At 42.8% G+C, this 13610-nt stretch overlaps 1 protein-coding gene across 1 annotated transcript in view; it reads right to left on the bottom strand.

The window, feature by feature from the left end:
* Window positions 1-13324, bottom strand: part of LOC147121981 (uncharacterized) — a 41439-nt gene extending 28115 nt beyond the window's left edge. Inside the window, exons 1-5 of the mRNA XM_085978122.1 lie at window positions 13210-13324; window positions 9017-9133; window positions 3423-3542; window positions 2535-2717; window positions 185-715 (exon numbers count right to left, since the gene is read on the bottom strand). Coding sequence (XP_085834248.1) covers window positions 185-715; window positions 2535-2717; window positions 3423-3542; window positions 9017-9133; window positions 13210-13297 — 1039 coding nt within the window. The 5' untranslated portion in view covers window positions 13298-13324. The remainder of the gene's footprint in view (window positions 1-184; window positions 716-2534; window positions 2718-3422; window positions 3543-9016; window positions 9134-13209) is intronic.
* Window positions 13325-13610: the final 286 nt, after the last annotated feature.

The raw sequence follows: 13610 nt of genomic DNA, 5'->3' as shown, positions 1-13610 counted from the left end.
TCAGGAACAGTGGGGTTTGTCATTCCCTCCTTGTCCAAGGATTTAGAATCCGCGGTACCATCTTCAGGCACAGTAGGTTTTGTCGTTCCCTCATTGTCCAAGTATTTAGAATCCATGGTACCATCTTCAGGAACAGTGGGTTTTGTCGTTCCCTCCTTGTCCAGGGATTTAGAATCCATGGTACCATCTTCAGGAACAGTGGGCTTTGTCGTTCCTTCTTTCTCCATGTTTGGTAGCATTGTTACACTTTCTTCAGGAGGAATGGGTTGAATTGTTGCTGCAATGTCTATGTTGTCAGGATCCACAGTGATTACTCCGTTTGGAGCAATGGACGGTGAAATTTCAGGATCCAAGTTTGCAGATCCTTCAGGAACAGTGGCCACTGTTTCTTCTTTGTCTATGTTTTCAGGATTTATGGTTGCAGACCCTTCAGGAATGGTGACCTGTGATCCTTCTTTGTCTAAGCTGCTTGGGTTTATGGTAACTGATTCATCATGGAAAGTAGCCTGTGTAGATCGATCTTTTATTCTCATAGGAACAAATTCTTCAGGGAGAATGGATATTTCTAATTCTGTATCCATGGTACTTGATTCTTCAGTCACAAAAGGATCATCTTCTATAGTGTTTTCCATAAGCCTGGAGGCATCCGTGTATTTTCCTAATTCGAAGCTGATGGGATTCATGGTGGTAGATTCTTCATTAATGCTTCCATTTCCTGGAAAAGTAAGATGAAACAAATCGGGAAAATGATAATTCACTACTCTTACTACGACATCTTTACTTTCTTATAACATTATCCTCCCTCATCTCCCATTGAAACCCTTAATATTTCATATAGATTCTAGGCAAAATTCTCAGCTATAACAATGACTTGCCACCCTGCACAGGTGATCTTCCTTTCTGCCCCTTGTTACTCATGATAATTTGAGGGGCGGGTGCGTGTTGGATGTCTGGCGATTCCACGTTTTAATATAAGATGGTCTTTTGTTAATGTCTTATCCCAGGGCAAGGGTTATGACATACTTTGTTTTTAGATTATGCATAGAATTCCATTCATCTCTCAATTGATCCTATTCCTGCCAGGTGGTTCTGCTGTGCCTTGGTAGCCCCTGTCCTGATGGCTGGCTTTCCCATGCCCTCACACAACTACATCCCCCACCTCTGCTGGATTCCTCTTTTTTGTGTGAGAGCACGATTTGCCTTTTGTTAGTTTGTGCCTAATGTTGACAGCAGTCCAGGACAGAGGGTTGCCTCCAAACTGTCCATTCCTAGTTTTCCCTGCCCCTTCCATTAAGCCTTCTGGTTCTACATGAATGTTATCTGGATGAGCAATAAATGGTGGCCTCGCCAGCATCACCAACATCCCAAGAAGAATTTTTTTTTAAGTCCAGTTTGATTCATTGTGCGTAAAGCACCTCGACATTTGCGAGACACAAGGCATGGTTTTCACATGCGGGCGAGACCAGAACTATTGTGGCCTTAATAGAAGGTGCAAAAAAGATCTACAAGGATCATACCAGAACTGAGAGGTTGTAACTATCAGGAAAGATTGAACAGGCTGGGGCTCTTACTGAGGGGTGACTTGATACAGGTCTTTAAGATTATGAAAGGGTTTGATAGGGTAAATGTAGAGAAGATGTTTCCACTTGTGGGGGAGACCAGAACTAGGGGCCATAAATGTAAGATAGTCACTAATAAAACCAGTAAGGAATTCGGGAGAAACTTCTTTACCCAGAGAGTGGTTAGAATGTGGAACTCACCACCTCGGAGTAGTTGAGGCAAATAGCATAGATGCATTTAAGGGGAAGCTGGATAAGCACATGAGAGAGAAAGGAATAGAAGGATATGTTGATGGGGTTAGATGAAGAGGGGTGGGAGGAGGCTCGTGTGGAGTATAAACACCGGCATAGACCATTTGGGCCGAATGGCCTGTTTTTATGCTGTAAATTCTATGTACTATGTACAGGGACTTCCTATTCTGGTCTCTGTCTGACAAGGTAGTTCTTCCGCAAACGAGGCAAGTAGCTTCCATTTATGGATTGTATTTTTCTCTGGTCTGTGTCAAAGGTCATTTGTTACCTGTGTGTCCCAATTTTCCTTACATCTCAAGATCCTTTGTTAATATAGCATTATCAATTGTTCCCCCTTCTTCTGTGCTTCTTAGAGCTAGGTTCCAACAGTTCAGAAAAAAGTTACTATAAATATTTTTGCAATTATCTATCCAGTCTAATGGTCCTCTGTCTTTGGCCTTATATAAAATGTTCTCCTTGTCATGGAAATTAAGGAGCCTGAGCACAGTGGAAAATATTGTGCATTATTATTTACTATGAAGCACTTCAATGCAGTAAATCCATTTTGAGTTAAAAAATGTAATCTGTCGAAGCCTGAAAAACAAAATATGACCGCGCTCACCTACACAATAAATATTAGTGTTTGAAAAACCTTCACAAAAGAGCAATACCGACACATGCCTAAATTCCTCGCTGTTAACTGTATCCCTGTCTTTCGGTATGTTAAAAAAAATTGCTTCATACTTGGCTTTATAGGTTCTTCCATGATTTTTGTTTCTTCGTCCAAATAGCTGGCAGAGTCTTGTTGAACCGCCGTATCGCTGATGGACTCGGGTAGTTTTGCTGTTGATGGCTTCCAAGTAAAGCTGGCGAATAGTGAAGTTGATCTGGTAGCTGGTATGAACGTTGTTGGACTTTTCCATGAATCTGCGATTAAAAACAATATGTTGAGTGAAGCTTGACATTTTATTTCTAAAGTATTATTTAACAGTTTTCATAATCAAAATGCAGCTTAGGCTAACAAAAAAGCAATAAAGGGAAAACAATTTCAAGTGATGTAAGAATGAATTATACTAGCAATGCCATTACGAGGTGTGAAATTGATTTTAAAAAACGTAATTATTCTGAAGTAAGCACATCCATAAATCCCTTCAACCCAGGAGCAAAATTCTTGGAATCAAGTTGGAAACAGCTGGATGCTGTGATGGGAACTTTAGTTTTGGATGCATGAGATAGGAAGGGTCAAATGGCTGCCCTCTTATCTATATTTGTAATTTTGCAGTGAAAAGAGGGGAAGCTTTCTGAATATTATAGAACTAGATTCAAATAAAATGTATGAATAAGCAGTAGTAGGGTTAAGATCAGGCTTTGTATAACTATTCTGCTCCACTCAATGGACAAAGATTGTTTTCCTGGAAAATGAGAGTGAGCTTTACAAGTATCAACACAAAACAAGCTAGATTTCCCCCCCCCACCCCCCAGATAGTTTTTAGATTTTACTGTTTGAGTTATCTGACCTTGTGACTGTTGCTTCTGGCTATAATATGTTGTTGTCCCTCCGAATGCACAGAAAGAAATGGAATAACAAATGAGGTGCGCTAACAGCTCCAGCTGCAGAACACTTTCCCCTACCTTTTCTACAATTTGCAACAAAATCAGGGCAGCATTCGCTGTACTCCATGCACTTGGAATCACACTGACATTTCCGACCACGCTCATGCATCTCTAAACAGCGTCCGGAGCATGAGGTTTCTGTACAAAGTCAAAACAGATACGCTATACAATACCACGTGAAAGAAGTACATACAACGTGTATTTTGTGCAGGCTGATCGGATGGTTAAATGCACCGTAGAGTATATTATCGAGCAACACAGACCAAGTAAGATCCCGGTCTGTGTTGAACCAGCTGGGAGAGTATTGGAGGTTGAGGAAGAGAACAATTGTTGGCCTCTGCCTTGTTGAGAGGGCAAAAAGTCCAGCATAGTTCTTTCTGCTAATCACCATCCACCGACTCTCGCTGGAAAGTGCGGATGCGCGGGTACTTTGCGTGAGAACAGGATCAGACTGGGCAGCGCAGCGCAGCCTGCCCTTACTCAAATACCTTGCTGACACATAAAGAATGGTCACTTGGCTGAGGTACGCAAGGGTGTCTGAGACCCCGTGGAATTGTATCCCAACATTGCATTCGGTAGAGCACAGGAGAAAATTGCCTGTGGAGCAATTCATTTTGTGTGTCAATTAATGGTGAACTAGTTACAATACTAACAAGACAGTAACTGATTACTGTCTTGTTTTGCACACTTTGTACAAAAATAATAAATTGCAGGACAACGGAGTATTACAGTTTAACTCTTTTATTAAGCAATAGGTCTGTGATCTTAGTCATACAGCATCATTGGGGAAAGCATGGCATTAGGACCCCTAGCCTGGGTCTTCAAAACAATAGTAGTCCTTACAGATGCCTGCAGGCCAATGACAACTCAGCATGTGATCACATGTGAATATAATAGGTATTCCTTACAGATGCCTGCGGGCCAATGATAATTCAATATGCAAATGTTACATCCCCTTTCTTTAAAAGAAAAATGTTATGCATTACTTTTAAACCTTTCTACATAATGTTCTCGGTAGCATAAACATATAAGTAAACTCAGCATTTAACTAGCACTGAAAACATCTCAACTTTTCAATAACGATGTACAGTTTTTTTTTAGGTCAGTGATCTGCCTACACCCTTTGACAGTTCACAAGTCAAGGATAACTCTAGGTTTGACCTCTCGTCCCGACCTTGTGTGGTATGGAACTGAGCATGTTCCTGAATTGGTCAACAATTCAGGTTCCGGTTTAGGTTCAGGTAAGTATGATGTGTTTTGTGTATTGCTTTGTTCATCACACTCTGTTGAACTGATCCTCTCGTCGGAATGACGGTGTTGTTCCTTGGTGTTCAGGAGGTGCCTGCGATTGCGACGGTACACCTGTCCTTCTGGGGTGCGGACGTGATACGATCGCTCAGTGTCAGCTGGCTGGATGACGCCTGCTGGCTTCCAGTAGTCATGCTCCTGGACTCTGACGGATTCTCCACTGTGCAGTGGCAGCAGTAGTCTAGCTGATCTGTCATGGTATCTCTTTTGGTGTTGCTGCCTCTGTACATGTTTTGCATGCACTTGCTTGCAGCTGACGACCTCTGGCTGCAGCTGCTGGTTGGTGCTTGGAAGGATTGAGCGAAGTCTGCGGCTCATCAACAGCTGTGCTGGTGACTTGAAGTTGTCAACCGGAGTGTTGCGGTACTCAAGGAGACTGATGTAGGGGTCTCTTTTGTCCGCTTTGGCTTTGTCCATGAGTGTTTTTGCAACCTGGACAGTTTTTTCAGCAAGGCCATTAATTTGAGGGTAATGTGGACTTGATGTGACATGTGTGAAATCCCATGCCTTGGCAAACGACTCGAACTCTTTTGATTTGTATTGGGGGCCATTGTCTGGGACTAAAGTCTCTACCATGCCATGCCTGGCAAAGGCTGCCTTTAGCTTGTGGATCACAGCTGCAGATGTGGTGCTGTGAAGCTTGTCCAGTTCAAAAAATCTGCTGTAGTAATCAACAGTCACTATGTAGTCCTCGTTGTTCCATGTGAACAGATCCATTGCCGCGACCTGCCAGGGCCTGTCTGGGATACGGTGAGGTATCATGGGCTCTTTGACATTTGATGGGTGGCGTTCTAGACAAATGAAACATTTTCCAACCATATCCTCAATGTGTTTGCACATTCCGGGCCAAAACATAATGTCACGTGCTCTTTGTTTGCATTTTTCCATGCCCATATGTCCAGCATGAATTTTTGTCAACATCTCTTCTCTGAGACTGCTAGGAATGATGATTTTCTCCCCTTTGAAGACGATTCCGTTGATTTGTGACGGTTCGTCTCTGTGGTTCCAGAATTCAGATATGCTCTGAGGGCATTTCCTCCTTTCCTCAGGCTTCATGTATGACTTTGCTCAGCAGTGTGAGTTGTGCATCTTTCTCTGTTCCTGCTCAGATCTCCTTCAGTTTTGAGTCACTCACAGATAAGCTGTTGTACACCATGTGCACCTGCACATCCATGCCTTCACGGAGGCTGCTGTCCTGGTAGCTAAGAGACTTTCTGGAGAGCTTGTCTGTGACAGGAATGTCTTTGCCTGGACGGTGAATGATTGTGAAGTCGTACTTCTGTAGCTGAAGGATCATTCTCTGTAGCCTTGGTGGGGCTGCGGCTAGTGGTTTCCTCATGATTGACTCGAGGGGCTTGTGGTCAGATTCCACAATGACTTGTTGGCCATAGACGTACTGGTGGAAACGCTTACATCCAAACAGAATTGCATATAGCTCTCTCGATTTGAGCATAGTTGATTTCACTGTCTGAGAGAGATCTGGAAGCGTAGCCGATGGGCTTTCCTTCTTGCAGTAATACTGCGCCTAGTCCGTACTTTGACGCGTCCACTTGTAGTCTGAGCTCTTTGTTGGGGTCGAAGTAGGCAAGAACTGGTCCTGGTTCTCTGGTGAGTAGGTCTTTCATTTTCTGAAATGCTGTGTCATGTTGTTTGTCCCACAGGAACTCATTGGATTGTTTAAGAAACTGACACATGGATGCATTGATTTCGGAGAGGCTGGGGGCAAACTTGGCTAAGTAGTTAACCATGCCTAGTACTGTCTCTAGCTCTGCGCGGTTCTTCGGCGGCTCCATCTTCTTGATGGCGGAGATTTTCTATGGATCCAGCTTAATGCCATCAGCTGAGAGGCGATGCCCGAAATAACTGATCTCGGTGGATCCGATTATGCTTTTCTCGGGGTTGAGCCGGATACCTTTCTCCCGTGATCTTTGTAGCATCGCACGGAGGTTTCTGTCATGCTCCTCTCTATTCCTGCCAGAGATGAGGATGTCGTCTATGATTGTGACTACTCCATCGAGGCCTTCATAGGTTTCGTCGATCTTCCGCTGGAATTCATCCTGAGCTGAGATAAGACCAAATGGTAAACGCAGAAATCGGTTGTGTCCAAATGGTGTGTTGAACGTTGTTAGCTTAGATGACTCTTCTGTGAGCTTGATAGTCTAGTATCCTGATCGTGCGTCCATTACACTGAAGTAACGTGCTCCCACTAGCTTGGGTGTGATGTCATCTAGCGCTGGTAGAGGGTAGTGAGGGCGTTTGATAGCCTTGTTCAAATCTCTGGGGTCGAGACAGACTCTGAGCTTGCCTGTACGTGGTTTCTCAACCACTACTAACGCGTTGACCCACTCTGTCGGTTCTGTTTTCCAGATGATGATTTCTGTATTCTCCATGCTCTGCAGCTCCTCCTTCAGGCGACTACGTAGAGCAAGGGGTATCCTTCTCGGTGGGCAAACTACAGAGGTTGCTGCTGGGTCAAGGTGAATAGTGCATTCACCTGGGAATAGTCTGATTTCTTTGAAAACATCAGCAAACTCCTCCATGACTGTCTGCTTCTCAACTGGTGCTGTCAATGATAGCACTAGTTTGACGAGGTCCATGTCTAAACATGCCTCTAGACCTAGCACTGGAGGTGCTTGAGTGTCAACAATGTAAAAGTCCAACATAATGTCCATTTCTTTGTACTTGCATTTCATCACGCATGTGCCTTTTACAATGAGCTGCTCATCCCCATAGCTGGTCAGTCTGCATGAGGTGGGCTGTATCTCACACTCATCCTTCAAGCTGTGATACTCACTCAGAGGAATTACATTAACCTGAGCTCCAGTGTCTAGTTTAAACCTAAGCTCTGTGCCCTGTTTTCCTATCTCAATATCTGCAAAGGCTTGCTCAGTCTCTGAAATCTGTTTTTTCTGTGACACAGAATCAATAAACAGTTCCTCTGCATTTGGCTCTCTATCTGGCATTTGGCTGTCAGGCACTGTGTGTACTGCATTCCAAAAGCAGTCCTGCAAACTTTAGCAAAGTGGTTCTGTTTACCACATTTAGCACATTGCCTTCCTTTGGCAGGGCATTGCTCCTTTTCCCCGTGCATCTTGTTTCCACAATATCCACAGTTTTTGAAGCGTTTTATGTCTGTGTCGCTCATTTTAAAAACTCTCTGTTCTTTCTGTTCTGAAACACACTCTCTGGGCGGTGTTCTTTGGTGTGCGTCTATTAACTGCGTGCACTGTTTGTTCATGCGAGCTGCTCGTGGCGCCGGTTATGGTTTTCAACTGTGCTTGGGCTATCTCGTGCAATCTAGCTATGTCCATAGCTTTGTCCAGCGTTAGCCCGGACCCAACATTCAAAAGTTTCTCTCTCACTTTAGCTGAATGTATTCCAAACACGATGCAGTCTCTGACCATCTCATCCTTATCTGCATATTCACAGTCTTTTACCAGCAGTTTTAACTCAGTCACGAACTGTTCAAACGACTCACTAGCTCCTTGTACTTTCTCCTGAAACTTGTACCTAGCGAATATCGTATTTGTCTTGGGCATCACATATGATTCAAAATGGTCAAAATAACTTTTCAGTACCTTTGCTTCATCTGCGGTGAGAGACCATGTGTTAAAAAATGTCTCTCCCTTTTTCTCCGATCCACAGGAGTAGGTAGCTGCATCTTTCTTCCTCCCCTTTGCTTTTCAGCGGACCCGAGAACATCAACTCCACGTGTTACTTGAACTTGCGCCATTCTCCAGGTAAGTTCAAAGATTCCCAATTCATTCGAGGCAAGGGAGCTCCAACGATGTCCATTTCAAATCCCTGTTCTGACACCATGTCTTGTTTTGCACACTTTGTACAAAAATAATAAATTGCAGGACAACGGAGTATTACAGTTTAACTCTTTTATTAAGCAATAGGTCTGTGATCTTACAGCACAGTGGGGAAAAGCCTGGCATTGGGACCCCTAGCCTGGGTCTTCAAAACAATAGTAGTCCTTACAGATGCCTGCAGGCCAATGACAACTCGGCATGTGATCACATGTGAATATAATAGGTATTCCTTACAGATGCCTGCGGGCCAATGATAATTCAATATGCAAATGTTACAATTACCCGTGCCTACATTAATAAGATTGAAGGGGAAGGAAAGTAGATATTCCTTCATCTTTTAAGTTTAGTCACCAGAGTTAGAAATTGTAGCAGAGGATTTTATTTATGAATAAGCAAAGAATTTATCAGTTTCATACCAGATAGGTCCCCCTTACAAATTAGTAACTGTTTAAAAAAAAGTGTGCAGTTGCTTTTATCTGCTCTGTTTACCTGATGTACAGAGAGCTCTATAATCTTTGCAGCATTCTCCATAACGAAGGCATTCAATGTCACAGTGGCACTTGTAGCCTCGCTCATACTTGGAACCACACCTCCCTCTGCAGCTGTCTTCATTTTATGAATGCAAAACAAACACAAATAAGTCAGTTTTTGTGTGAAGACGACCTCCCAGAAATCAGCATTAATTTGCCTTTTACTAGTTTCTACTCTCATTATTTAATTTAAAGTAATTTTCCAGATTTCTCTTATTCATACTCTACTAACATATATCTCTAGAAGATCACTTCTCAGATCTTTCCTTTCAAGGTGGAAATACACAAATCTCCCTAGTTGTTCCTCAGAACTTTTAGACCATTAACACAAGTTTCAAAAGCTTTACTTGAGGTCAGGTTGACTGATTTCTTTGAAGAAACACAAATGTATGACTGCATGATAGAAAAAGAGAAATGACTGTTTGAAATTTGTCCTCTAGCTTCTCTTCGAATAATTTTGAAAAACTTTTGAGCAGAAAGTGCTAGAAGCGAAAGAAAAAATATACCTCGGGATAAGATGACTAAATGGTGCTGAAGCATCCTGGGAAATTAGGTACATTGCATATGCTCAGACTGCACAATCTAAATTCAGCTCATGGCTACTTCTTGTAGCCATTGTTTTGTGTACTAGAAATCTTAGAAAGAGAGACTCTGGAGAAGGAGCACGCGGTGTCCGCCAGTACATTTGAGGCCTTCCGCAACTGGAGTGCTTGGTCAACACAGATAATAGAATTCTTATTTAATTTGATTAAGTTTCCTTTGATTTAGTTTTCTATTGGTTGTGCCCCTTTAAAATTTGATTGACATTGGAGCCAACCCGGTGTTATCCTAATTGTCCAATCAAAAGAGTAGAAAGAGAGACTGGGGTGTGAGGGGGAAAAAGAGTTTGACTTCTTTTGCATAATGTTACTTCAATTTAAAGAAAAAAATACCAGTTGCATTTTGAAGCCCGCTAATTACCTCACCTGTGTTTTGTTGGCAATTAGAAAAGGCCAATGATAACACCTTCCACCTGTGAGAGAGAAGCTCTCATTTCTCACACTTGTGAAATTGCATTTGATGCTTGATGTGTTACTTTGTTGCTTAAGTACATTAAAAAAAGAAATCTCATAGGCTCGAGTCCCATCTTTTGTCAATGCCACAGTGGAGATGAGGGGAGAGGGAGAAAAGGCAAGGCAGATTCCTTCCTTATTTTAATTTAATTGAAACATGTTGAATTTTGAAAGCAAGCAAAGGTGTTGCAGGAAACATATAATAGAGGGGAGGAGAGAAACTGGTTGAGGGTGAGAGGGTGGGTCTATAACTGCCCTTGGAGTGAGAGGAGTGGATGGAGGGTTCAGGGTGAGTGACAGCAGAGCAAAGGAGAGGGAGGATAAAATGGTTCAGGAGGTAATTCAAAGCAGGAGAGGTAGTAGTAGTGTTTGGAATAAGCTTGGAAGAGGAATGGGCAGTGGAAAGGCGAAGGGTGGTGGAAATGAAGGGAGGAAGGTATTTGGGGGAAGAACAAGTGATTGGGGTAGAGGATTCAAAGGCAACTTGCTGAGAGCCACCTTTTTCCTGCAAACCCCCACAAAAGCAGTTTGCAGCTATTGGTGGCTCCTTTCTCTGCCACACCATCCACCACCTGAAAGGGAAGAACAAAAAGACCGAGAAGTAAAAAGGAGAGTTAAGGGAAGAGGAGAGAAATACAGAACTAAAGAAGGAGAGCAAAAGAGAGAAACAGCAACATAGAGACAGGCAAGAGAGACTATGGGCTGGATTTTCATTTAGGAGGTGGGACTACAACTTTCGGGGTTGTAGTCCCGCCTCCATCGAGTTCTAGCCAACCCACGCAATTTTGACTTGATTGACCTTGACCTTGTTGAGCCCGCCCAGCAACAGGTGACGTCACAGATTGATATTTCATCTGTCAAGACCTTTTGACAGATGAAATATCAGCGTTTGACAGCTGTTTGAAGCTGTCAAACACTGACAATCTGTACTCTAAGTTAATTCCTTCCTCTCAGGATGATTTAGAGATCTCCCCAGAACAGAAAGCTGAATGCTGCAATTTGACAGCTCGCAGCCATTCTGCTTTCTGTGCCGGTAAGACGAGGGACTCCCGAGACCTGAAGGAAGGAACGCTGTAAAGGTAAGTAAAGGTTAGTAGAACTTTAACTTTACACACATCAAACACACTTACCTTTGCACTCATGCACCCATCACTCACCTGAACATCGGACATCTTGACCCCTCCAAGCCCTTCATCCCGACGGTCCGCCTCCTCTAACTTGGCGTGGTTTGGAGCCATCGGGAATCCCACACTTCAACATTAAAAATAGGGATTAGGCTAAAAACTGCCTGTTAACGACCTGTTAACAGGCAGTTAATTGGTACTAATCCCCTTCCCGCCTCGGGGAGGCAGGTCCCAGTGCGGGGCGGGTACCCGCCTCCTTTGAAACTGGCATGGAGGTGAGTTGGTGGTGGGATGGATTCGTGCCCCCCGATTTCGGGATTTTAACCCCCCACATGCCTCCAATCCCGCCTCCATGGCCCAATGAAAATCCTGCCCGATGTATCTGACCTATCATGTTTAACACCACCAGAGATTCACTAGCAACAGTAGAGAAGTTCTCATACCAGCCAATCACTAACTTTTGCCCCACAGATGTGAGATATGATGCCCTAAAGTGTGAAATTTTGAGGTACAATGCTTGAGTCTAAATTTACATTTATGGAAGCCATAAAGTGACTGGTGTATGCTGGATGCAAGACTTTTAATTATAAAGCTATTATTACATTTTGAGCTCATGCGGGATCAAAAAAGTATGAAAAGGTAAAGCAAAGACAATTAAAAGAAATAGAACCAATAAACAATAAATTTATACCCGCTATGCAAACTGTTACATTTTATTTCAGGGCAAATAATTAAATAACACATTCAAAACACTTATTTGTAACAGTAATAGAACAGAGGCATGAGCTGAGTTCTTTCCTGTGCCTGTGAGTATAGAGGTTCTATGTCTGCATTGGACTGTAAACATTTTCTGGATCTGTCTATTGAGTTATTGATTTATAAGGTTAGTTTTCATTTTCTAATGGAATACATTGATGTACATAGCATCTCAAAGTATTTTGAATACAGTGACAGTTGATATCTAAGCAAATATGACAGTAATTTTACACAGCTACATCCCACAGATGAACGACAGGCACATAGGGAATGTTGGTCAGGATGCTAGGAAAACTCGCCCTTAATGCTACTGGATCTTTAACTTTCACCTGAGCCATTAGACCAGACTGATGCAGCCTCAGTTTGATGTCTTTACCTAAGGATAGCATCTCTGACAATGCAGCAATTCCTCATACTGTACTGGAGTACTAGATTGCATTGCATGTTCAAATCCTGGAGTGGGGCTTGAGCCCACAAGCTTTTGGTGCTGATATGAGAGCGCTACAAACTGAGCCAAGCTGACACACTTCCCTACTTCAAGAACTTGCATAAAACTTTTTTATTGTGCAAATGGATTGGTGCTTGTTGACTGAGATGATCAGGTACTGTACAGGTCACAACAGCTTCAGTGCTACTGGAGCCAAGGGTGGAATATTTAATTGAAGGACAAAATTGACTAGAGGAGATGCAAGGATGGATGAATATTCTGTAGTCTATGTGATAAAATTTGTGGATCAGGGAATATCTCGTTGACCTCTCCCTCCAGTGATTTAATGAGTTGGGTAAAGCCCCTGATAGGGTACATTGTAGCTGGTGTTTGGAAAGGGCAGACTTGATGGGCCATAGACTGAATGGCCATATGTTCATAAGTAATTAACAGGTAGGTGTGTGCAGGGACTGCTGTTGCTTTGGACTTTACCATAGTTTCACAGGCCCCAGAAATCCTACAGTGCCTTGTCTAAATGTCCATTCATGACACTGTGCTGGGAGGCTATTTGAATACTGGGGCATCACAATCGGAGCCAACGTCTGAAGATACAAGCTTTCCAGCAGAGCTCACTAGATAGTCATTGGGAGTAGGAAATGTGACTGATTATTAACCTGCTTATCTAGGGCAATACAAGCCAATTGTAACAACATTGTGCCCCCCCTATGCAATCTAGAAGGTTAATAAAATAATTCTAGTTTATAATTAATTTTATCCCAGTCACATCACTTACCTTGAGCCGAGATCTCTTTTGGCAAGTTAAAGGAGGATATAATTAGAAGAATTGAGCTCCATGTCATGAGAGATTGAGGACAGGCCATTTTCACCTGTTTATAACTACATGAAAGAAACATAATTTATTACAAAGCAGGGGTGCAATATATAATACATGTAAAGATGGACTCTGCCATTCCAACCCCCCCCCCCCCGTATAGACAGGAGCTAAAGAAAGAAAGACTTGCATTTATATAGTGCCTTTCACTACCTCACAATGTTCCAAAATGCTTTATAGCCAATCAAGTACTTTTGAAGTGCAGTCACTGTTGTAATGTAGGAAATGTGGCAGCCAATGAGATAGAAGACCAGATAATCTATTTTTAGTGATGTTGGTTGAGGGATGAATATTGACCAGGA

This window comes from Somniosus microcephalus, chromosome 3, assembly GCF_052327205.1.
Source record: "Somniosus microcephalus isolate GS21.2 chromosome 3, FLI_Smic_1.0, whole genome shotgun sequence".
In the NCBI taxonomy this organism is placed as follows: Eukaryota; Metazoa; Chordata; class Chondrichthyes; order Squaliformes; family Somniosidae; genus Somniosus; species Somniosus microcephalus.
The sequence above is the reverse complement of the archived record's forward strand: the minus strand, read 5'-3'. Positions and strand labels throughout refer to the sequence as shown.